At 38.5% G+C, this 25,683-nt stretch overlaps 1 protein-coding gene and 1 long non-coding RNA gene across 22 annotated transcripts in view; one reads left to right on the top strand and one right to left on the bottom strand.

The window, feature by feature from the left end:
• Positions 1 to 115: 115 nt before the first annotated feature.
• Positions 116 to 25,683, top strand: part of LOC309619297 — a 388,116-nt gene continuing 362,548 nt past the window's right edge. For 7 of the 19 annotated variants that reach the window (XR_014238861.1, XR_014238862.1, XR_014238863.1 and 4 more), the window contains exons 1-7: positions 116 to 182; positions 4,065 to 4,158; positions 5,189 to 5,281; positions 8,212 to 8,266; positions 12,365 to 12,471; positions 18,771 to 18,858; positions 22,176 to 22,290. This is a non-coding gene — a long non-coding RNA (uncharacterized lncRNA). Of the gene's footprint in view, positions 183 to 1,978; positions 2,187 to 4,064; positions 4,159 to 5,188; positions 5,282 to 8,174; positions 8,267 to 12,364; positions 12,472 to 13,376; positions 13,530 to 18,770; positions 18,859 to 22,175; positions 22,315 to 25,683 lie in introns of all 19 variants that reach the window. The other 12 variants (XR_014238868.1, XR_014238869.1, XR_014238874.1 and 9 more) reach the window with 9 other exon arrangements.
• On the bottom strand, positions 5,288 to 14,333 carry KRT222 (keratin 222). Of its 3 annotated transcripts, none has more exons than XM_082374335.1 (6): positions 13,490 to 14,333; positions 10,041 to 10,169; positions 9,085 to 9,305; positions 7,410 to 7,486; positions 7,096 to 7,198; positions 5,288 to 6,682 (listed from the first exon to the last, which is right to left on the bottom strand). In XM_082374335.1, the coding sequence occupies exons 1-6, from the start codon at positions 13,583 to 13,585 to the stop codon at positions 6,454 to 6,456; spliced, it is 855 nt and encodes a 284-aa protein (XP_082230461.1). In that variant the 5' UTR covers positions 13,586 to 14,333; the 3' UTR covers positions 5,288 to 6,453. The 3 variants fall into 3 exon arrangements, with proteins under 3 accessions (XP_082230461.1, XP_082230460.1, XP_082230462.1); XM_082374334.1 differs by having other exon boundaries at positions 7,096 to 7,231; XM_082374336.1 differs by having other exon boundaries at positions 7,096 to 7,231; positions 13,408 to 13,510.

A 25,683-nucleotide genomic window follows, 5' to 3' on the forward strand; every position in this document is an offset into this window, starting at 1 on the left:
AGGCAGCGGGAAGCGCGCCGGCAGGTAGCCCCGGAACCACTGTGGCCACGAGGCCCGCGTGCCACTCCGGCCGGACTCAGGCCGCGCACTTCCCCGCCTCCGAGGGTTTTTTTTTTTTTTTTTTTTCTTTCCTTCCGGTCTTTTTCTTTGCTCTTTCTCTGGGAGCTGGAGTGTATACTTCGGTAAGCCGAGGATGGAGGCGTGGAGCGCGCGGTTCGCAGTTTCTGCCCTCCCGCGCGCCTCCCAGGGCTTCCTGCCTTAACGGCCGGGCAGGAGCCTTGGCGAAAGCAGCACGGACCTTTCCAGTTTTCCCAAGCGCGAGGCTAGTGTAATTGCCACAGGTTTCTGAGCCAAGGGCCGGAGATGTTAATTCCCTTGCCCCAGGTTGTGTGCTCTTGCAACGCCGGGCAAGGGTCTCTGTCCCAGCGCGCCTTGGCTCATTCGGTTCTCTCCACCGGGAACGACTGTCCTTCACTTTTCAGCTTAAACTCATCTGTCCTTCCGGATCCAGCTCAAATTGTTTGTGATACCCTCCTGGAACTTTCCCCTTCTCCCCCTTAATCCTTCCTCTGAACTCCCAAGATTCTTTGATAACTTTATTATGGTCTTTACCTGATATCGGACTGTGTTTGTCATTTTCAATGCAATATGAGAGCTATAAAAGCAAAGTTTCAGTCATCTGCATTGGTCCTCTTCGTATCGCCCGTGCCCAGTAAGGGCTTGACCCGTTGTTAGATGCTCAATAAATGTGTATTGAGGCAGGTTCTGGTCTAGTCCGGGGCTCTTTCCACTAAATCATGACTACGTTGGTTTACTAGATAGTAGCTTCTCCTTGGATATATAAACACCTGACCGATGTGGGACACTGTGGAGCGAGAAGGATCTGAAATTACTTGAAAACAGTGTTGACATTTAGGGTGACTGATTGAATTCTCCGGCTGCCCTTAGCCATCATCCTGGGTGTGCCAGCAGGGGCTAGGGCATCTCTAGAAGTCAGCAAAGCTGTCCAGCTGAACCCGCTGTCCAGTTCTTCCACCTCCAATATTTTTATACTCATGATTAGAGATTAGTGAAGTTGAAGAGCATGTTAAAGGGAAAGACTAAAAAGGAGGTCATCAAAGGATAACGGGGCGCCTGAGTGGTGCTTGAGATAATGTACACGAAATTGCTTTTTTAAAATATATAAGCATCAGGGAATTCCCTGGCGGTCCAGTGGTTAGGATTTCGTGCTTCCACTGCAGGGGGCCCGGGTTCATCCCTGGTCGGGGAACTAAGATCCTGCAAGCCACGTAGAGAATCAAAAAAAAAAAGGAAAAAAAAAAAAAGCTATATATATATATATATACATATATATACATATATATATGTATATATGCATATATATATGCGTCAGAGACATGGATTAATGTAAATGTAACGAATGCCTCAGCAGGGAAGCCCAGTACCTTCTTTTTCTGGCTTTCGTGGTGGGGGACTGGGCAAGTGCGGTGCCGGGGCAGGTGCTGGGTTGTGTCATCTCTAGGCAGTCTTCTGCAGAAAAGCTGAAGGTGCTGGGTGTTAGGAACAAAGCACACTGTAGTGCGAACAGAGTGGCACAAAAATGGTGGAAAAGGAAAGGAAGGGATCTCGGAGGAGCAGTGACATCGATACACTTTCTCACCTCCTGGTCTTTACTCAGATGTCACCTTCTCAGTAGGTTTTTCCTGACCTATTTGAAACTGCATCTCATTCCCCAACCTCCATTCTATTCAGGGTTTGTGCTTTGTTTTTTTCTACAGTATTTATCACCACCTAACATACTCTATTTGTTATGTGCTTATTTTGTTGTCTTTTTCTTCCCATCAGGATGAAAGCTCCTTGCGGGGGGGGGGGGCTTTTGACATCTGGAATAGTGCCCATTCAGGTGCTCATGTTTGTGGAGTGAATAAATGAATGGCTATCTCATTTTCTTCCCTTTGGCTCCTTCTGTGCTCCGAAGATTTGCAAAATTAAGAAAGGAGGAATATAGGCAAGATATAAGAGAGAAAGCCCTAGTGATTAAGACCAAAGAGTGGATTCAACTTACACTGAGTTGCTGTTGATTCTTCCCCAAGCAAACATCAGGACATATGATCTTGCATGGGCAGGGATATTTATGGGAACTGCAGAACAGACTTTTGGAATGGTGATTATTCCTGGAAAACATGGTATGCATCATTAACATGACTGTTCAGCTATATGTAACTGTGAAGTCGTTGGGAGCCCTCGCAGGCGCCTTATGGTAAAACCACAGTGATAGTCTTAGGACCAAGTAGTTTAGTTTTCTTTCTGGCAGCAAGATTCAGGAACTTGGCCTGCTTTCCTCTCTGAGACTGCTCATACTTCCTTGAGATTCTTCTTCCCCCCCCTCCAAGCAGGGAAGTCAAAACTAGTAAGTGATTAAGCTGGGATTGAAGCCCAGGTCTCTTCGATTTCTTTCTATAGTACTGTGGGAAGAAGCTGGAAGGGAGACAATTAGAGGTAGAATGAGAACCATGACTGGGAAGGAAGAAAGAGGAGAAAATGGGAGAGAACAAGGAAGAACCCATATAGTCCTTGGACACCTAGTAGTCTGTGTGAATTGGTTCTAGGAGGTTTATTCCTTTATAACGCTTTAAAATTGTACAGAATTTGTAGATGCTTTTTTTTTTTTAACCCCCAGATAGAGGGTTTGGAGTTTAACAGATTTTCAAAGAGTTCTGTGACTCAAAAAAGACTTTGAACCAAACACTGAACCATACAATTGTCTGTAGTTTGTTCTAATGAAGCTTTTTTCAATGGATTCTTTTCCCCCTTAAAATAGGGAAAGGGAGAACAGAACTCTGTCTGAGCCAAATAGCTTATAAAGTCTGGATATTAAAAAAAAAAAAATTCTGGCTATAGGAAAAATGGTGAAATAAGCTAGTTTTCTCAGCCGTTTCTGTGAAGGCAGAAGTTATGGCTATTCAGTTGCTATCACTAGAAATTGTTGTGAAATATTGAAGCCCAGGAGATTTCCAGGTCTGAGTGATTCACGATGTTTTGTAGACTTCGACAAAGTATGGTTTGTTTTTACAGCCTTCTGCATTACCTTCAAAATACCTGGGGATTTGGGACATGAACTTTGGCACATGGTGTGGAAAAGGATGAAAGTGTTTGACAACAGAATGGTCCTGGAGAACCTGGGGTGTGGTCTGTCATCCACAGGCCTTATTTGAGGGTCCAGGGCAGGTGACAGCAAACTGCAGGTGCAGGCCAGAACTGGGCTGCCTCCTGTTTTTGTAGTTTTATTAGGACACAGCCATGCCCACTTATTTACATATTATTTATGTAACAGCTGCTTGCAGCTATAAGGGCAGAGTGGTATAGTTGCTACAGGAATTGTATGGCGCGAAAAACCTAAAATAATTGCTATGTGGGCTTTTACAAAGTTCGCCAATCCTGGTCTAGGGTCTAAGTGGGTGAGGGAAACTGGAAAAGGCTTGAACTGGTTTGCACATACACCTTATTTCAAAATGTTTCTTTGTAGTATGCCCATGAATGTTGGCAATCTATGTGTACATGATGGCCATAATTTATAAATGTAGAACCAAATTCTACCCTGTGCACAGACTTTCCTTTCATTTCATGTGTTGCTAATTTGAGTAATGTGTGTATGCATATATTTAACTGAAGTTTATTTTTTGGCCCAGGTACCATAACATGATTCCACTGGAAACTTTCAAATTATTTTAAACTTTTTTTTACTTTGGAGAACATTTTGTACTTTAAACTATCATGGTAGAACAGTTCAAATTGGGTAACTCACTGGGAAAGAATAACTCTTCTGGCAGTAATTGAAGAATTTAAAAAATTCTCTTCACCTGTTGTGTTTGAACTATTACTTATCGTCAGCTATAATTGTCCTCACAAATTCTTCTCTCCCAGTGACCATTTTCATCCAAATAGTACTGTATATTTGAGTAGTGCTTTGCCGAATATTTTCACCTGTATATTATTTCAAACATTTCTGTGAGGTAAGCAGGGTAAGAGTTCTGATCAAGCACCATCTTTCTCTTAATTTTCAGGTGTGAAAATTGAGGCCTAGGGAATTTAAGTGATTCCTTCCTGGTTACATGGGCCATTACTGACAGTCCCAGGGCTGATATCCTGCAATTGTTGGTAACTGGAATTATTATTTACTTTTGTATTTTGTTATGGAAGGGTGCATTTGAACCATTTCAGAGAGATTGAAGAATATTAATTTCTATTCATCCATCAAGTGAGGATAATATTATTCATCTGTGGGATTGTTGTAAGAATTAGAGATTGTGTACGAAGATGCTGCGTACAGGGCCAGGAGCAGAGTCAGCACTCTGCAAGTGGTGGCTGCTGTTATTATACTTTTCCCAGGATCATGGGATTATTTTTATTTTTTAATTAGAATATTACCATTTATTAGAATATACTCTTCCTAATTTTTCTGTTGTTAAAAAAAGTATAAAAATTGTGCTTTTGTGCACCTTGGTTACAGTTTTCTTCATCCCCCAATTGAGCTAACAATATTGGAACAGTTAAACTCAAAACAATGTATCAAACTCAAATACAATGCAGGTTTGTAGTTCATGTTTCAATTTTTTTTTTTTATTGTAGTGGTATCATTTACTTTGGTAAATTCATATCCCAATTTAAAATGCCCCAAAGCAAATAAAACTCTGTTATAAATTCAAGTACTGTATTTTAAAATGTACATGTAATACACACAATAGCTGCATAGTGGAATTACTATAACAAGCAGTTACATTCATGATGCCCAGTACTAAGTTTTTGACACTGCGTATAGATTACACTAGATATATTTCTTTATTTATGATACTGTTACTAGTACAGTAACTTTAGTACAATAGCTTATATGATTGCATTTCCAAAGCTTTAATAAAGTTAGTAGCATTTAACTAATATTGAATGAAAACATTTTTATGTGTAAGATGTATTTTAGGTCAGATGCTTATGCAAGAATAAGCACTTAACATGCTGTTGTATCCTTGACAAAACAAAATCATCCCTTTCACTAAACAGAATAAGCCAGGCTAAAAGAAATCTGAAGTAATCGAAAGAAAATTTAAATGTGATTCCCTGTATTATGTTAAAGATTATTTAACATAATTTTCTTCTGGTTAAAATATACTTTTTTTTTTTTTTTGGTTGAAAGAAAGAAGAGAGCGAAGGAGAGAGTTGTAAAGGCTGTATTAATATGCTAACAGCTGTAGCCCTTAGATGATCCTTTAGCTGGGAAAAAAGTATGGTGAGTTGTACTCAATGTTTTTTTCTGCTTAGAAAAAAATTGGTAACCTATAAATTTCTAATGTTTTAAAACAGGTATTTATTATTTAAGGTCTTTAAATATACCTGTATGAAACAAATTAGGTTGTTTAAAAAACTTTGTAACAGTACTTGACTTATTCACAAATATATTTTCTATCCATATTTATTAGAGTTTGAACAATTTAAAAACATAAATCCTGCAAATACTCTTAGCTTAGATAACAATCCTGTTATCTTAATTCACATAAATGTTCGCAAGAAATATTTATAATACTTTATATAGTATCTTTAATGCTTGCATCAGAGACTCAAATTAATCACATTTAACTTTACAGATGGAAAAGTTGGGATGGTGAGAGGTTGGATTAACTGTTCTAGTAATTGGAGTAACTAGCTTTCATGTTCTTTTTGTGCATCTGGACTTCTGACTTTTTTGTGGGGGAGGACACAAACTTTAAAGTTCTTAGAATAAAGTTAACTCTCTGGAAATCAGATAATGATTGCAAAAAACTTTCAGATGAAGATTAATTTAATCATCAAATTAGCCCTGGGGTGTGTTCTATAGTTTGCTCAAAACATCTTGCAGAAAATAACTGTTATTTTTCTACCTGTGCAGATTATTATCTCAAAAGGAAAACATTCGGTTAAGTGAATAGTCCTCTTTAAAGGTTCATTTATAATTGCTTTCTTTTTTTAAGTAGAAAAATCTTTTTAGATATAACCAGTCATGGAATAATGATGAATAATAACTCAGTGTGGTTCTTAACATAATACAATCATATTTAAACAGACTATTCCCTTTTCCTTAGAATGTTCAGCCACTGAGTGAAATTTCAAACGCTTAACTAAACCATCTTAATGCTTACTGTCTCTGATAAAAATTTCAAGGGAAAAAGAAGACTATTTGGAGAACAAATAAAATAGAAACTGTACTAAATTTCTGACTTTAAGCTCCCTCTGTCCAAAAAATACACCTATAATTAGATTCAGAGACATTTTGTCCCCCCCACCCCATTTTTTTTTCTGAAGAGTCATACATTGGTCATAACATACATACTTAGTAACTTACATTTTGGGACAGAAGGTGGTCAGCAGTCCTACCTTGGTCCAACCTAATGTCATTTTCACATCAAGTCAAATACTGTCTTTGGATTAATTAGCTGCTGATGGAGGTTTGATAGAGGGGATACTGCATGATCTTCTCATGATAAGCCTGACTTCTATATCTGGTAGATTATCCTGCTTAGTCTGTAAACACCCTTCATCAGTGGCTGCTAAATGAAGATCAAATCGAAGAGAAACAGATTTTTTCCTTAATCGAGGGTTATCTTTAAAGAAGGAACCTTCCCATTCTTTAATAACTTCATCCACTTTCTCTGTCCTGAAATGATAAAATAAATCTTTCTATATGAAGAAGTATGGCTATAGTAAAAAACATGTAATACGTATTATATATGAAAAATAAATCAAGAAATGTAATTTATATTTACATTTTAAATTATAATTTATAATTTACATTGTGGCATTTATTATTTATATTCTTTAAACATCATATGAATAAAATTTCTGACTGATTCTATGAAATTCTCTTGTTTTGGTTATATTTTTGGAAAAATGGTCAATTAAGGATAGAGTACTTCATCTGAGTTTTTGTTTATGTATATTTATTCATGTCAGGTTAAAAAGCACAATATATAAAATTATGTTTGGAAATATTCAAAGATTACTGAGATTACTCAATTGAAGTTAATTTTTTTGGCATATGTTCACTGTTAGTCAAAATTTTTTACTTACTGAATAGTGCCATGAGCTTCAGTGCTTTCTTTCACGACATTTCCATTTAATATTGCTTGTTTGGTCACTGTTTCCACTTTTTCGTCCTCATACTTCTGTGGGACTTTTGTTGAAAAAGATATTTCATTTATAATGGCTGTGAAAATATTATTTATGAAATATTAAATTGCAATGTTGAAGTACTATTCACAGTCAATTTGTATGTCAAACTTTATTCAAATATTGCTTGTTTTTGCTACTTTAGAGTATTTATTTATAATCCCTATAAACGGCACTTCACTTTTTAAGTTAGTTAACTTATATCAGAAACTCACCTGAAGGTAAAACAAAACCAACTCTACTTGTGGTAGGTTTTTGTTCTTTTTTCCCACCTTGGATGCAACCATAATATCTGAAATTGGAAAGAATTATAGGAGCAACATTGTATTAGCATGTAATTGAAACAAATGCTCACAAATAAGAGAATGGATAAATTGTAGTATAGTCATACAAAGGAAATACTACTTAGCAGTGAAAATTAGTGAACTAAGGGTATACTCTATCTGTAGGGAACAAACTCCCAAGTATAACATTGAGTGGGGAAAGAAAGATACATTGTAGCTAATTTTATCAAGGTTAAAAAACATGCAAAACAATTTTACATTTTGCTTAGGGATATATAATGAGACTAACGAGACATAAGCATCAGATCTGGGAGCCAGGTTAGACTGAGGGAGGAGAATGAGATTGGTGGGGGTGTGGCTTAGGTGCTGGGGGTGGGGATTGGGGGGGACTTCAATAACACTGTAGATGTTTCACTTCTTAAACATGGGAGTTCATTATATTTTTCTTGATACTTTGTATATGTATCTTAAATAAATTTGATACCTGTGTATCTTAAATAGAGCATAATAAAATTTTTAAAATTGTATTAAAGGAATGTTAAAGACCACTTTGTCAACATCTTGAATGATTAGGCATTAAATAAAATTTACAACCATTTTATTTCATAATGAATAAATTATATGTATATAGCTATATATATATTTACATAGCACTGTTTTAAGCACTTTGCAAACATTAATTCATTTACTCCTCAGCAATTTTGAGGTAGGCAATATTATTCCCATTTTATAGATGAGAAGACTGAGGAACAGAGAGATTCAGTAACTTTCCCAGCATCACTTAGCTAGTAAGTGGCATATTTTTAATTCAATTTATGTTTTTCAAAGATTTAGTAAATGTCGAGACTTATTATAGGTGAAAGTAGTTTCATCCAGTTTTATAGAGGACTCAGAATTCTGAAGTAAGCAGGAATAAAGGTTTTCTTTTTATGGGAACATGGAAAATTGTACATTGTGTTGTGCTCAAAGCCATATGACCTTGTAAGTGATTGCAGATTATGAAATTTTGTGAATTAATAAGAATTCCTCTTTTGATACCTTTCATTACCAGTATATCTGGAAATCTTTCAAATCATGTACTCAGAACAACATTGCTTTCCATGGTTGTACTATAATAATAATAATAACATTATTATTATTATTATGGTTATAATAATGGTTATTATTATTATTATTTTGGTGTTTGATGTGTGTTGGGAGCGGGCCCTTGTGGGAGGGGGAATGTGGTAATGTGTGAATTTTTCAAACTTTCTTTGTGGGTGGTCCATAGAAAGCACTGACTAATTCTAAAAGGGGTGAATGGCAAGGAAAGTGAGAAAGTTAAGGAAGGTCATTTTTGTAGCGATGGAGAATTGTTTACATTTTGTTCTAGGCTTGCTGTGCTCTTTGTTGTAGCTAATGTCCCTGACTTTGGCTAGTCTGTTCATAATTTTGGGAGGCTGGAAACAGTTCTCCCGCATATTTTTTGCAGTGCCTACTAATCCTGTTTTGTGGTAGGAACTCCGTGAGCATGCCTTGGTGATGATGGGTTTTAGATTTAATTTCTCTATCTCAGTGACATAAGTGGCTCTGTATTTCTGGTCATTTACTATATGGAATTAGGTACCTGATTTCTTCCTTTTCCAGGAGGCGGCGATAAGTTGTGATTTCTTGTTCTAGCCTCATCTTCGTGTTGAGGAGCATCTCATGCTCTTGAAGCTGCCTTTCAATGCCGCGCCTTACTTCCTGTAGCTCTTTTTCTAGTCCTTCAATCACTGCCTCTAGGTCTTGCAGCTGCATCTGGTAATGTTGTTCACTGGCGTGTAGGGAGTTTTCAAGGCCCCTTTCCTGTTTTATACAGATCTTCATCAGTGAATCAGGGAAACTAACTGTGTTTCTGAAATCTGATTTGCAATGTCTTTGTTCTATTGAGTTCTCTTCTTTCTTAAAAGGGTTGCAATAATTGTACAGCCCTTATGCAAGAGGTGTTTCCTTACAGCTTTAGGTATGACCCAAATTTTAAAAAGTTGTATTTTCTATTTACAGCTAGAGAGCTTACTATTTCAAACGAATCCTGTGATAATTCATTTGTCCAAAAAAAAAAAAAAAAAATCTGCAGTGTGATTAGTTTATTATCACCCTAATTTATTCGATTTCTTAAATATTGAAAAATATAGAATATTAAATATCAAAGCCAGAGCAGACTGCTTATAAAAGGCATTTTCAGAACGTGCTTAAATATTTTTCTATTAGAATTCTCAGTGGTATGGATAAAAGATTCCCCACTGTTATGACTTTGGATAATGACAAAGGCTCTATTCCCCTACTCTAACAATTAGAGAACCCCAGGGTGATATGCGAGGGTTATTTCATTTTTAAAGGTGTGAATAAACCTTGAGTGAATTGATAGTAGTTATTGCCATGATGGAGGCAGGGCGGTAGTTGAACTAGGTCCATGGATGGAATTCAGTGGTCTGATTTTTAGTTTCTCACTGGCCAGTAATGGACATTATTCCTTTCCCTCTCTTAATCAGATAACATCTGGGGATTCAATGGGCCAGTTGCTTTTGAGATTATTCTCACCACAGCATGGAGAGATTCAATTTCCACTTGCAGGTGATGCCACTGGCGTCGGGCTTCCTTGAGTTCTGCTTGAGCCGCCTTTAAAGCCTCTTCATCTTTGTCCATTTTTTTGCTTAGATCTTCCTCCAACTAGAAGAAAGCCAACAACAACAATAACAACAACAACGACAACAAAAGCACTCTTGAAAATGAGACATTTAAAAGCAGTTATAGAAAAATAGTATAGGAATCAGATAGTTTTTTTCTTTAAATTTTTAATTTACCAATGTGTGTTCTGCTTGGTGCTCAGTTACTAATTAATTAAATTCATGAGCGAGTCAATTGCACTCTCAGCCTCAGTTTTCTAGGATGTAAAATGAACCTCAAAATTCTTTTCCTACCGTGACAGTCTATGAAATGTAGAAAAATACATTTAATGAGAAGTAAGTTTGCAGGACCTAAGTTTGAGACCTCTGATTCTTTTTTTTTTTAAATTTTTTGATGTGGACAATTATTTTAAAGTCTTTATTGAATTTGTTACAATATTGCTTCTGGTTTATGTTTTGGTTTTTTGGCCGCAAGGCATGTGGGATCTTAGCTCCCCAACCAGGGATTGAACCCGCACCGCATGAATTGGAAGGTGAAGTCTTAACCACTGGACTGCCAGGGAAGTCCTGAGACCTCTGATTCTTAAGTTTCTATTGTTTATGGCATCATTAAGGAAGAAAGATAGAAAATTAGCTACTACCCACCCCCCCATATTTTCTTGTAGGCTGCTTCATAAAAGCAGATAAACAGCTATATATCCTAAATCGATCATCTCTGGGACTGGGTATATGGACAGGATACTTTACAATAATTTACAGGATAATTTACAATACTGCTAGAAAGTATATTATGAATCATTTAGAGAGTTAAGTTATCATAGGCATTAGAGATTCTATAATAGACTTCTGTATTAAGAGAACCCATTGTTGATTTACCTTTTTTAGAAGGCATGTTAATTTTAATACTGGATATCCAAGGTGGTAGCAGAAATTACTTCTTTAAAGACTGTTTTCTAAATGTTCTTATATTAAATAACAAGTAGATTATTTTATATTCAGCTTTAAGTGTTCTTATGCTGATGTTGGGATTAAATGAAAGTATCTTTTGACAGAATTCTCAACATTTGGCCCCAAGTGCAGTAGGAGCAATGTATGGAATTGATTGCAGTGTTTTGAAGCAAAAATTAGAACTTCTTAATGTGCATATAAAAATGCATTTTATAATGTAAAAAATTTAATTTGGTGGTACAATAGATTTTTTTTTAAAGGAAATATTGGATTAAATGAAAGTCAATAAAGTTTAGCGCAAGGTATTAGACAACAAAATTCATTCATTTCTTTTGGTTTGTTGTATCACTTATTCTTAGTGTTAAGTTGGCAAAGCCAAGCAGCAACACATATCAGAGCAACTACAAAAGAGGATGACAAGAATTTTGGAAATAAAAGAGCATAAAAATGCTGGTCTCTTGGATGTTGAGTGAGGAGCTGGCAGCTAGGCTTGTGTGGTAGCTAGATTCCGAAGATGGCTCCCAATGAATCACACCTCCCCACATTCATGTCCTTGTTTGGTCCTCTTCCACGCTGAATCTGGGATAACCTGTGTCTTGTTTTAGCCAGTAGAATATAGCTGAAGTGCCAGTTCTAGGCCTAAGCCTTAGGAAGCCCTGATGACTTCCACTTCTATGATTTTGGGAGCTCTGGGCCAACATGTAAGAGATCTGGATACCCTGTTGGAGAGGTCGTGTAGAGAGGCCAGATGGAGAGAAACAGGCCCAGTTGTCTCAGCTGAGCCAGCCTTCCAGAAATGCCCTGCCAAGGTGCCAGACACAGGAGTGAGCCACCTTGGATGTCCCAACCTAGTTTTGCCCCAAGATGACTGAAGTCCTAGCCAATGTCATGTGCAGCAGAAGAATAACCCCCACTGAACCCAGTCAACCCACAGCATCATGAAAGACAATACAATTGTTTTAATCCACCAAGTTCTGGAGTGGTTTGTTATACAGCAGTAAATAACTAAAATAGCTTATGTTTATTTTGTAATAATTAAGTAATCAGGCTTCCTTGAATTTATTCCAGTTGACTTTCTAAATTCTTTGAAAAAAAATCCCCTAAAGTAGTTTTATGTTAAGAAGATGAAACAAAACTTACTGTAGTCTTGCTTTTTCACTTTATTCATTTCAGCATAATGACTTGTAAACTAAATAACTTGTATTTCTATTATTGCAAAATAAAATGTATATTTGGCTTATAATTTTTAGAAATTGTCATCTGTTAATTGTTTTCTTCTCTTTGTAAAAGGTGAGTGAACTATTCCAACACTTAAATCAAATATCCCAGTGAATTTGCTTCATCTACGATGCTGATAATTCTTTATGAAGACCGAAAATGTTACCCAGAAGTTAAATGTATGTTGTTACTAAAAATGAATTGCATGCAGTAATGTCCTATGATTTCCCAGCAATATTTTTTCCCTTTTGGGTATGTTCTTAAGTAAACTCTTTGCTGTGTTTGGGTGCTTGGAATAGAACTTGTACTCAGATATGATAGGTAAACTAAAAAAAAAAAAAAAAAAAAAATCCCTGAATTTCTGAATCTTTGTTTCCAAAAGAGTTGTTTATTCATTTGTTTAGAGTTGAGACCTTAATTTATTGCTAAAGGTGATTGTCACTTTAAAACAAAGTAAGTCTATGAAATTAGGATTTAGCTCTTATTTAAATTGACTCTCTTTTTAAAAAATACTTAAATATTGCATGCTTAGTATTAGAAATAAACATTTCTCATCTTTTAGTACAAAAGCAAAAACCTGTAATTGAAGTAGAAAGTCATTTTCGATTTGGGGAATTTTGATTGTCCCAATTTATATCATTGTTTCTGAATGCCATGTTCACATACTCAGATGATTTCTATTTATAACAATCTGGTACAAAATTGAACTCATTAAAAAATGATAGAAACCTTTTAGAAATATTTTACTTAGTTTTATCTTGCAAAGTGTGGAAGCTAATAAATCATCTCACTATAAAGCTTGTCATTTTAAAGACGTTATTTATATTATCTCTATAAATAACTCCATAATAGCTTCGAAGGGTATCTGAAATGTTCCTTCCTGTAGGATGTCTAAAAGAGATTAGAGTGCACCATTTTATTGTATGTTGATTACATGTTTTGTTAATGATAGTAACCTCATGATTTATATAAAAATCAAATGTATCAATCAACATTCATTTAATGGTTATTTAACAGTAATAATCACAGCCTTTCCCCCTGTAGTCCCAGTCACTTTGCAGTAAAACCTAAATTCCTTCCCCAGTATATGCTGCATTGAAAAGGAAATACTGTACCTCAGAGAGGCCGGGACAGGAATTGGATAGACATGGATTGTCTCCTTATCCTGGAAGATGCCTGTCTGTATGAAATCATTACCTGGATCCTTGTTGAGAGCACGGTCTCTATCTGATTTCTGGTGAGGAGCTTTTCATAGTTTGCCCTGATCTCATTGAGTAGCTGGGACAGCTCCATTCTTTTCCCATCCTCCACCTTGGCTATCAGACCCTTATCGATAGGATGAGTCTCTGCCGCAGAACCTGCTCGGTCTGCATCGCGCGCAGACACAGCTCCATGGAGCCTTAAAGATACAGAGCTCCTTTTTTCCCCGGAAGCCACGGATATCCCCGGGTTTCTAATCAATTATGCAAATATTTGATAAACACTTTTCTCCTATTGTTGTTGATCTAGCAGAAGTGTCAGGCTCTCTGTAAAGTAACAGAAAAATGAAAACAGTCTCAGTATTCTTGAATTGGTTCTCTAAAACTGAGCACATTTTGGGGGGAAAGTTAATTTAGCTCGTGGAAAGGAAACGGGGCATAACATAAAGAAAATTGTATTTCGTTTTCCCAAGATATTGCATGGAAATAAATCTGGGCTCAAAACATGGTAACTAAGCTTTCCTTTTATGGCTTTCCTCACCATTTGGATAGTTTACACAGAAATGCTGTGGGAGGGCATTAGAATATGTTGTGAACCTTGAATATTCTGACAGTTATTGGAAAAAGCTACCACCAGATTCAGCTGACAGTTGTCATCAGCCGCAGGACTGACTGACAGTATTTCTCTTAAATACATGCTGCGTGGCTCATGGTGGGCTGCTGTTCTGACAGCAGGCTTTGATATATTGTGGTGAATTCCTGAAGGTACATTACAGATGAAGCTACGGCTGGAAATAAGTGCTAACAGAGTATGAGAGCTGACAGTTAACATTTCCACCGTTTTAATAAGGTTGAAGAAATACAATCAGATGGTCCCTGAGCAGGATGTGTTCGTTGAAGTAAGATGTATTGTGGGGTTACTCCTTCATGAGTAAACAGAGTTAATGACAGCTCCTACTTGTAAATATAACATTTGTGCAGCTCTTCTAACTTTAAAAAGTACCTTTACAGCTGTCATTACATTCAGTAGTCACAATCCCTGTCACTTTGTAACCTGGAAAGATGACAAGCCTGAGGCAGGAGGGCTTAGGGCATCTTTCCCAAGGACGTACGGTGACATAATGGCATCCTTGGGACTGGAACTTTGACTCCTTGTCTGTATTCCAAATATTGTCCCATCTGCCCCTGCATTATGTCTCTCCCCACCTAAATTCCTTGTTTAGCCTGGCAAGCTGGTTGTTAGATATGACTCAAAATAGTTTTGAGATTAGATCTATCACTGTTGTTATTTGTAGAGTGGCTTGGCTGAAAGTGTGTCTGGAGTGTAGTTCAGGAAATAATCAGTCTTTGGCTCTAGTGCTCACAGGGCCTTTGAATGTGCATCGTGCTCTTTTAATTTCTGAATTAACTCACTACTGGCCAGTCCAGTCTGTGCTGGGCATTCCCACAGTCGCCTCCAAAGAAAGCTGGCCGACCAGAGCCCCTGCTGAGAGGCGAGTTTCCAGGTCATTCTTGTACTCTGTTTCATTTGACCCACGCCTCCTCCGCCCTCCCCACTGGTCACAATGGATTGGCCTGGGCTGGACACTTGACCTAAGGATAACCAATCTGTAGGTCAGAGACCTATGAGGTAGCCTGACCCAAAAGCGCTGACTGAAGAGCATCACTTATGATTATTTAGGACCAACTGATTCTCTTTTTTTGGTAATTGCAACTGAGAAATAGGAAGAGAATCAGGCATTGATAGTGGGGGGAGAATCAGGAAAGAATCAAACTCTTGTTGCTTTATCCAGCTCCTGCTGATCTCGGCCTAAAATACAGAGAGCTGAACTAGATTCCCTGGAGGGCAGGCCTGGCAATCTGCATCTGAAACAAGCCTCTCGGGTATTTCTACCCTATAGCAGTGCTTTTGATGGAAATAGAATGCAAGCCACAAATGCAAACCACATATGTAATTTAAACTTTCTAGTTGTCATATCAAAAGATAGAAACAAGTGAAATGAATTTTAATATTATATTTTATATATCTGAGATATATCATGTCATCAATATAAATTTATGTTTTTTTTGGCCACGCTGCACAGCTTGCAGGATCTTAGTTCCCCCACCAGGGATCGAACCCGGGCCCCAGCAGTGAAAGCGCTGAGTCCTAACCACTGGACCGCCAGGGAATTCTCTCAATATAAATTATTGAGGTATTTTACATCCTTTATTTTTGATACTGTCTTTGAAATCCAGTGTGTATTTTTATGCCCATCTCAATTTGGACGAGCCACGTTTAAAATGCTCGGTAACCATGGGGCTAGTGGCTACCGTGTTAAACACTGCAGCTCTAATATTTGGGCCCTGCTGGCCCACACAAATGAGAGTTCCATGTCTGGAACATTCCACATGAGTACTAGATTAAAGGAAATAGTGCCAGATTTTTTTTTTTTTTTTTTTTTTTATGAGGGGAGAGGGAGGAGGAGTATTTAGAAAGGTATTCTACAAGCATGTGAGTAATGAAGTTAATTAATTCAAGATCTCAAATGTCACTTTTCAAGGAAAAATACTGCTAATTTACTTAAAAAAATACTGTCCTTTATTAAAGAAATCAGTAATATCCATTAAAGGCTGTGGCATAAATAAAACTGTAGGATCCATGCAATTCTTAGTGCATTAGCTATAGTTACACACTGTACTTTATGCTTCAGAATTCATAACAGAGTGCAAATAAGCAGGGACCCCCGCGCTTCTTATAGGGATCATCTTGAACCCACTCTAGTTATTAGAAAAGTAAATCATTTGAAAATGTATTTTATTAATAGAAACAAATTAATTATAACATACCTCACAATGGCTAAAATGCTGTGGTTAAGAACACAAGCTCTAGGGACATTCATGAGAGGGAGCCCCCAGACCCTTTGGAGTTAGAATTCAAGACTGAAGGCCATTCATTCATTCATTCATTCGGTTATCAGATGGCTACTGTTTGCACAGAGGTGTGTTGGGTGCAGACAAAGTGCTGGAAGAGTTCTGAAGAGGAGAGGTGACCTTTTGGGGCATATTGTGGGGGGAAGAGATGGAGAGGCATTATAGAGGAAAGAGAAAGAAAAAAGTCGGAGGGGAGTTTCAGGGTCAGATCACAGAAAGGCAGGCTACAAAGTGTGGATTTTACTTGATAGGTAATGGAGAATCATTGCTGGTTTATGAAACGAGGAGTCACGTGGTCATATTAATTGGGGAGTAGTGCAGAAGATTTCAGAGTAAGGACACCAATAAGAGAAGCAGGGTTTACGAAAAGAAACGAAACGTAAAGCTATTTTTGAAGTTCTGCCTGGACGATCATTGGAAACTGGGTTTGAGTAATGCCATGGGCATAGAGGAGGGGGAGCATGCGAGAAATCAGTGAGTTTTAGCAAGTGGCAACTGATTATGAAGGGAAGGGGAGGGGAGGGCAGAGATGATACAGGTTCACACTCTCTGCGACTAGAATGTGAGTGGTTCCATGATCAGAAACAGGAAGAGAGGAGGGTAATTAGATTAAATTCAATCCAGACCCTTTAAAGGGAGAAGATCTGGGGTCAAGCCTCTGCCTACCAGTTACTAGCAAGGTGGGCTGATGCTCTTTGAACTTCAATTTCCTCATTTGTAAAATGAGACTAATGATACACTCCTCATACTATTACTACTATGAGCATAGGTAGGTACCATTATCATCATCCTCATTTTATAGGTGAAGATACTGAAGTCCAATAAAGTGCAGAGCCAAGATCCACAGCCAGGCAGTCTGACTCCAGAGCCTACTCTATCAAGCATAACTGCTAGGTAGCTTCTTAGTAAACTTAGAGTGAGCACTTGTTAGAAAGCAGACTCTCAGGCCCCGCCCCAGACCTACCAGGTTGGAATCTGCATTTTAAGAAGATCTCTAGGTGATTTGTTTGCACACTAAAGTGTGAGAAGGACCACTTTAAATCACTGCTTCTCAAACTTGCCGCACAATGAACTCATTTGGGGAACTTTAAAAGCTACTGATGGCCGCGTCTCCCTCCCAGAGATTCTGATTTAATCAACACAGGATGTCGCCTGGGCATCCGTTTCCTCCTTGCCCCACCCCTCTTGGCCCCGCCCCATCCAGGTCCCGCCCCTCAGCCCCCATCAGAGTTTTAAAAATTCCCCAGGTGGGTCTAATGTGCAGCAAAGTTTGAGGAACACTGTTACAAATGTTAGGCTTCCTTCTGCTCATTTCCCTCTATGCTTCACCCAGAAGAAATGGGTTGTTAGTACACGTGTCTGAAATAAGGCTCCCAAAGTTAAACATTGGCAAGTCCCAGTTTTCGCCATAGTTGGTGCAAAGCTGAGTCCATAGACTCAGATAGACAGGACAGATACATTGCTGTATTTTTCTATAACTAATTAGTCTTTATCTTGAGCTCCCATGCTGTACAGGATATGTAATTAGATTTCATCAATTGGGCTTCCCGCCTTCTCTCCAAAACGTTGCATCTAAGTTTTGGGGAAATTCTGCAGTTGTGACTATGGGGTCCCATATCATCTTTGATGTCATCTGTCCAAGTCTGGGTTCACTGAGTCAGTCTCTATTCTTCCCACTTGTCCCATTTGCATTGTTGGGGAAAAAATTAACAACAAAATCTCCTGACCCAGAAATTCTCTGCACAAAAGTAGTAGAGAAAGAAAACACTTTTGCTATTGGATTAGCATTACATAAGAATGTGATGCGCATCCTGGGAATCACTAGGAGAGTGCAAAGACAGAAGGAAGTCTTCCCCTTCTAGAGCCCATTACGTCCCAGTTCTCAAGAGAAACCATAACTAGTCCTCCTGTAAGAGGACTTCACAGCACCATTTGTCACACACAGTTCATCTGGTAACTTTACCTGGTAATTGGGGTCACCATCTGTGTTCACTAATAGGCTTCATATGAAGGAAAATTACACTTCTTGTAATAGGAGGTAGTTTTGGAGAGAGGCTCCTACCTTCCCACAGAAACTGGGAGACAGGGTGCTATTTTCCTTGGATGTTTACATTCCAAAGTATGGTTCCCAGGTCCCTGAGAAAGATATTCCTAGGTTGTAAAGCTGGCCAAAGGCTTGTTTCACTTTTAAGATTCACTTACATTTCAAAGAGACAGAGAAAGAATTTATATTTACAAGGTTTCTAAAGTAGATGCTCTAAGAAAAGGAAGCATGTGTGTGTGTGTGTGTGTGTGTGTGTGTGTCTTACCTTATTTCAACAGGGAAGATTTAGCCTCTTAGTTTGAATTTGTATTTGCCCTTACAGCCTCCAGCTTCTCGCTTCCATACTTCCCTGCTTGAGGGTTTAAGAACCATCCTGCTGCTTCAGTGTGCCACTGGCATGGAAATATCACGTAGGTTGTTTGTGGCTCCATCTGCCTAGACACACTGGTCAACCATAACCTATTTGGATCTTGTCCCTTTCCTGGGGCCACAATCTAAGAAGCAGGGTGCCTTGCTCTTAAGCCATCAGGTCCCCAAACTTACTTCACGTTTTGCTGCTTTGCAGCGGCTCTGACTCAGAAGCGGGACCCGGGGCTCCTCCCTTGGGAACCCACCCCTGCCCCAGTCTCTTCACTCCTCCTTCCTCCCCTCTCCTTTCAGTCCAGGGGAAGCTCTTCTATTCTTGAAAGTTCTATTCTAGAACATAAGCCCCAAGACCTGTCTATCATGTTCATGGCTCTCTCATCACTTTCTAGCTTTGTGCCTGGCCCTGAGATGGGAGACAATAAATATGTGTAGAATGAATGATGCTTCTTCTAAAAGTTTTGTTTGGTCTCTGAGTGCTCTTCCTTCTTTCTAAGACCAAGGATTTTGCTTCACTCTCCCCTGAGGCGATGAACACAGAGTCACCTATTTGCTTGAAGGATGTGGGAGTGGGAGTGATGAACTACCAGGAGACAGACAAGTAGTTCAAAACCATTACACTCCCCATGTTTTTAGTGTTTATAAAGCCAAGCAAGTCAGGCACATACCCATACTTCATCTTGATGGATTTTTACTGAGTGATATATTGGGGTTTTGGCATTAACCTTTGGGGGAAATAGCATCTCTTCTAACCTGTTTGTACTTAAGATTGGATTTTTGCTTTAAAAAGAAAAAAAAATTTGAAAGGAAAATAATAGGTTGATTTATTTTTATGTAATGCACTTGCGCACATATGTATGTACTATTTATTTATTTATTTATTTAATTTTATTTTTGGCTGTGTTGGGTCTTCATTGCTGCACGCGGCTTTCCCTAGTTGTGGTGAACAGGGGCTACTCTTCGTTAAGGTTCACGGGCTTCTCATTGCGGTGGCTTCTCTTGTTGCGGACCACGGAGCACGAGGTCTAGGCGTGCAGGCTTCAGTAGTTGTGGCACGCGGGCTCAGTAGTTGTGGCACACAGGCTTAGTGGCTCCGCGGCATGTGGGATCTTCCCAGACCAGGGCTCGAACCCGTGTCCCCTGCATTGGCAGATGGATTCTCAACCACTGCGCCAACAGGGAAGTCCCTGTATGTACTTGTAATGTAATGCACTTGGGCACCCATTCAAGTACCTAATTTTGTTGTATACGAGGGTCCTGAATCTTAATCCATTTAGTGTTTTGCCTGTCTTACACATAAATGTTGTGATCAGGTTTTATTCTAAGAAGTGTACCAGAGGGACTTCTCTGGTGGCGCAGTGGTTAAGAATCCTCCTGCCAATGCAGGCGACACAGGTTAGAGCCCTGGTCCGGGAAGGTCCTACATGCAGTGGAGCAACCTGCGAGACACAACTACTGAAGCCTGCGCGCCTAGAGCTTGTGCTCTGCAACAAGAGAAGCCACCGCAGAGAAACTGGCGCTCCGCAACGAAGAGTAGCCCCCGCTCCCTGCAACTAGAGAAAGCCCTTGTGCAGCAACGAGGACCCAACGCAGCCAAAAAAAAAAAAAAAAAGTGTACCAGATAGAACTGATGGTGACACAAGTTTCTATCAAGTGGATTTCTCCTCCAGGCATTTGTAAATACAAATCTCTTTTCTTTAGACAGACATATCAATCTAACTGATCTTTTAATTTGGGGGATACTCTCATAGAGCTTGGGTATTATTTTGCTTATTAAGTGTAATTTTTTTAGCAGCTTAAATATTGTGAATTTCTTTTTTAATCAATCACGCCATTTAATAGGATTATAGATGCATAATTCATCAGCAAATAAAGATGTATTTTTTTTGTACTTTAAAAAAATTGTTATAAGTGACAGGCCTTTACTTTGCTAGTTTGTCCCCTTTTTGTTACATTGCTGGTTTTTCTCACAGGAACATATCTCCACACGATCTGGTTTAATCTTGTGTTTCATGCATCAATTAAGAATATAATTAGAGAGATCTGTGTTGGAACGTGTTTGTCAGCATTCTCCAGCATGTTTCAAGGTGCGTGAGCGAAGCTGACATGCATTTCCGAATGTCCTGCACATGCATTTCGTGTCGAGTGATTAATCAAGGCATGGTACACATACCAGTGTGTTCTTGGCAGATACTGAATTCATTCTTTGCTGTTGAAACTCAAGAGTAAAACCCAGGGCTATTTCTCTAACCAAAGATTTGGCTTTTGGGTCCTATTTTCTCTGGCATTTTCCACAGCACTCCCCTTCCTACCTTGTTCATTGCAGCCCAACACACGGATGTTTCATGCTCCAAAAATGAGCATTACTAGTGAGGCCAGTTTAGGATACCAGTTATAAACAGTTTCAGTGTATTACAAATACAATTCATGTTATATTGTTAGCATTGCAGACCATAAGCGCTAAACAAAACTATTCAGGAATAGTTCAATTTTCTTTTCTCCACTGCTTTTTCATCTGGAGGTCCCAACATTTGAAGATATAGTTCTTAGGCTAAAACTGTGCACCCATCCACTGGTCCCACTTGAGCCACAATATTGGCCTTTCTTTTCTGGTCCATGAAAGAGAGATCTTTGTTGGGTCCCAAGTACATCTTCTTCACCAATTTGACAGGTGTTCCCTTAGCTTCCCTTCCTGCCATTGAAATACTGATTTTTCTAAACCTCCTTCCTCTAACTGATGACATTGGCCCTGCTGTCTTCTAGTAAGTGTCCTGGAGAGCCTAGTCTTAGTTAATTTCCCCTAATCTTAGTTTATTCTAGACAATTTAATCCCTTTTACTTGCATTTATTCTTTCTTGGATTTTATCTTTTTGTCTTCTTTTTGTCTCTCTTTAAACATTTAAAAAATTTATTTTATTGAAATATAGTTGATTTACAATGTTGTGTTAATTTCTGCTGTACAGCAAAGTGATTCAGTTATACATATATATACATTCTTTTTCATATTCTTTTCCATTATGATTTATCACAGGATATTGAATAGAGTTCCCTGTGCTATACAGTAGGACCTTGTTGTTTATCCATTCTGTATATAAGAGTTTGCCTCTGCTAATCCCAAACTTCCAATCCATCCCTACCCCACCTCACCGCCTTGGCAACCACATGTCTGTTCTCTATGTCTGTGAGTCTGTTTCTGTTTCGTAGCTAGGTTCATTTATGTCATATTTTAGATCCCACATAGAAGTGCTAGCATGTGGTATTTGTCTTTTTCTTTCTGACTTGCTTCACTTAGTATGATAATCTCTAGGTCCACCCATGTTGCTAAACATTTTAATTTTGTTAATTTTTTTTTTTTTTTACCTAGTCCATTCTCATAGCTTCCTGCCCTGCACAGCAGTTTTTAGCATCCTGGTTGATAGTCCCCAGAGTTTCCTAGAGGCATCGCTTAATTCTGCTCAACTCTTCCCCTGAATGCAGCTGTGAGTTATCTTCTCTTCAGCCTGGTCTGTATTTCTCTTGATAGTATTCTGTAACTATTACTTGACAGTTAATAATTCACATGTGTTCATTCATTCAAGGACATTTAAAATTTTAAATGAAACTTTTGAGGTAATTGTAGATTCAGCTGTGAGGAAGAGTAGAGAGAAATCCCACATGCCCTTTACTGAGCACCTCCAATAGTAACATCTTATGAACAATGGGACAAAATGACAACCAGGGTATTGACACTGATGCAGTCAAGATACAGGACATTTCCATTGCCACAAGGCTCTCTCCTGTCGTCCAGGGCCTCTTCTGAGTGTTAGCTCTGGGCAGTGTGCTGGGCACCAGGAGGGGTGCAGAAAGGAAACAGATACTGATCCTGTTGAAACTGCTTCAATTCAAGATAGAAAGTGGGACGTGCCACAGAAAGGCACCTCTGAAGAGGGAATAATTAGTTATTGCTGAGGCGATCAGAGAAGGCTTGTAAGGGCAAATACAAATGAAAAATAAGAGGCTTAATTCTCTTTACCGAAAATAAGGGAAGAGACACCCCCCGCCCCCCCCTCTCTTTTCTTAGAGCAATTACTTTAGAAACCTTGTAAATTCTTTCTCTGTCTCTTTGAAATGTAAGTGAATCTTTTTCAAACCTAAATAAGCCTTTGGCCAGGTTTATGACCCAGGAATCTCTTTCTCAAGGACCTGGAACCGTACTTTGGAATGTGAACATCCAAGGAAAATAGCACCCCTGTCTCCCAGTTCTTGTGGGAAGGTAGGAGCTCTCTCCAAAACTACCTCTTGTTACAAGAAGTGTACTTTTCTTTTATATGAAGCCATTAGTGAACACAGATGGTAGCCCCAATCACCAGGTAAAGTTGCCCCAATTACCAGATGAACTATGTGACAAATGATGATGTCAAGCCCTCTTACTTGAGGACTGGTTATCATTTGTCTTGAGAACAGGGATGTAATGGGTTTTACCTGCTTGGCTATAAAAGGGTAAGATTTCCTTCTGTCTGTGGTCTCAGTGGACTGAATTTGATGTCCGTCACATTCTGGTTTAATGCTTATTCAATAGCAAACTGTTTTCTTTCTCTAATACTTTTGTGGAGAGGTTTTCTGGATGAGGAGAAGATTTTGTTTTTAATTATATTTCCCCAACAAGTTTAACGGAGTAAGCAGTATCTGATCTTGGCTATGAAGGATAGCCTACATGTTATAGGCAATCTATTTTAAAATATCTAACATTTCCTATTTGAAGTTTAGTCCACACTTAGAACCCTATTTTAAGCAGGTGGCAATGGTGGCTTTGCCTTGCAATTAAAAAAAATTGAGGTGAAATTCACACAACATAAAATTAACCATTAAAAAATGTACAGTTCATTTAGTACATTCACAAGGTTAGGTAACCAACACATCTATCTAGTTCCAAACCATTTTCATCACCTCAAAAGAAACCCATATTCATTAAGCAGTCGCTTGTCATTCAACTGATCCCCCAGCCTATGTAACCATTAATTTGCTTTGTGTCTTTATGGGTAGCAGCACCAATCATAATACCTCAAATGTGGAAATAACTCAAGTTTCCATCAACAGTTGAATGAACAAACAAATTGTGGTATATCCATACACTGGAATATTATTCAGCCATAATAAGGGATGAAGTACTGATACATGCTACAACATGCATGAACCTTGAAAACATCACACTACGTGAAAGAAGCCAGACACAAAAGGACACATTTTGCATGCTTCTGTCTGTATGAAATATCCAGAATCATTTAAAAAAAAACTTTTTTTTTTTGGAGGGAACATTCTAGCACATATGGCTAGACATTATATGCTAGACTTTGAACCCTTATCACAGATGGTGTGGTCTTCATGTAAAGTGTTTTCTGGTAAAGAGTAGCAGTAAAGAGGGATTGGCGGGAAGTAGAAAAATCAGAGGGTGGCTGATGGTGAGGGACACAAGAGTTTACAGAAATTCCCCTGCTTGGCTTTGAACATCCATCTTAGCTAAGCAAGCTGTCTCTGTGTGAAACTTCCCTGACGTTAGTGCTGATTGCTTCCTAGTTCTGGATACATGCTGGATACACAACTGTTACAGTAGCGTTTGTCTAGTCCTCAGAATTGAGCATGTATGTGTTTCAAATGCCTTGAATGCAGGACTCAGCTTTAGTTTTCCTCTTTTGTTTTCTCCAGTAGCTTCCCCAGGACAGATTGTGTGGACACTGGGAAAAGAACAGTGTGGATCACATTCAAATGCATGACATAGTACTTATTTGTAACCCAAGTTCATATATCTTTGGATATTATTTTTGCTTATTGGTCTTCACATAATGGCTTGAATGACTGAGTTCTATTTTCAGGTTTAAAAGCTCTCCCACTGCACAAACTGGCTAGATGAATGTGTCTATTCTAGAAGCAAACTCTCCACATCCTGTGTCTCCTTCTGCCTTCTTACTTCCCCATGGTGATTATCACCTCCTTAGTTTTCTGCTGCCATTGCAGCGTCCTCTAACTTCTTCTGGGCTGGACTCTGCTCCCTGACAGCTGCTACCAGATGCATCTGTTTTTGTCTCCCCATCCTTCTCTTCTTCCCTTGCTTTCAACTTTGCAGTCAGTCTCTGAGTATCCAAGCACCCTCAGCTGCTCAGCACTGTTGTATAGCTTTGAAGGACGCAATGTGTATAGCTGGTAGTACGGCAGCTGGTATTTACACGTGGATCCTTTTCTAAGTAAGCTTTATATATAAAAACAGGAAATCTCAGAAGTGGTACATTTAGGCTCTTTATAAAAAGACATTTTACAAAAGAAATTTTAGCTGTACTGTTTTTAAAAAAATGATATTTCCCCACAGGTTTGGAGGAGGTAGACTCTGACTTTGGCTATTAAATAAATGGCGTTTAAAATATATATAGATTAACAAAAATTTCATTTGTTCACAACCTTTAAGTGAGATTCAAAATGCTTGGTAATTGTTTTCTCCTTAACTAGATTGTGAACTTCTCAAGGGCAAAGAGTGCATGTCTTGTTTCTTTGGAAACTGCCCCAACTCCCACTAATTTAGTGGGTTTTCCTACTAACCCCTTAGACTTAATGCTTGCCTTTGAACAAACGAATGAATACCAGAGTAGATGATCTTTTATTGATGTTATATCTTGTCTTGAAAATGAGTAGTTATTGTCAAACTTCTCTTAAAATATGTTTTGAGTCCTGGAATGTTCATGGCAAAGCTCTGGTTTGTTTTGACTTTCTTATTGTATAACCAGGAGAGGAGTTGCTCTCTTAGGGATTACTCTTGTATATTTAGGATTGAATGATAATCTTTTCCTCTTGCGCATGGGGCTGTGTTCAGATTAAAGACACTAATACAGCATACTGGCAATTTT

Source organism: Balaenoptera borealis (genome assembly GCF_965194805.1).
Source record: "Balaenoptera borealis genome assembly, chromosome: 20".
Classification (NCBI taxonomy): Eukaryota; Metazoa; Chordata; class Mammalia; order Artiodactyla; family Balaenopteridae; genus Balaenoptera; species Balaenoptera borealis.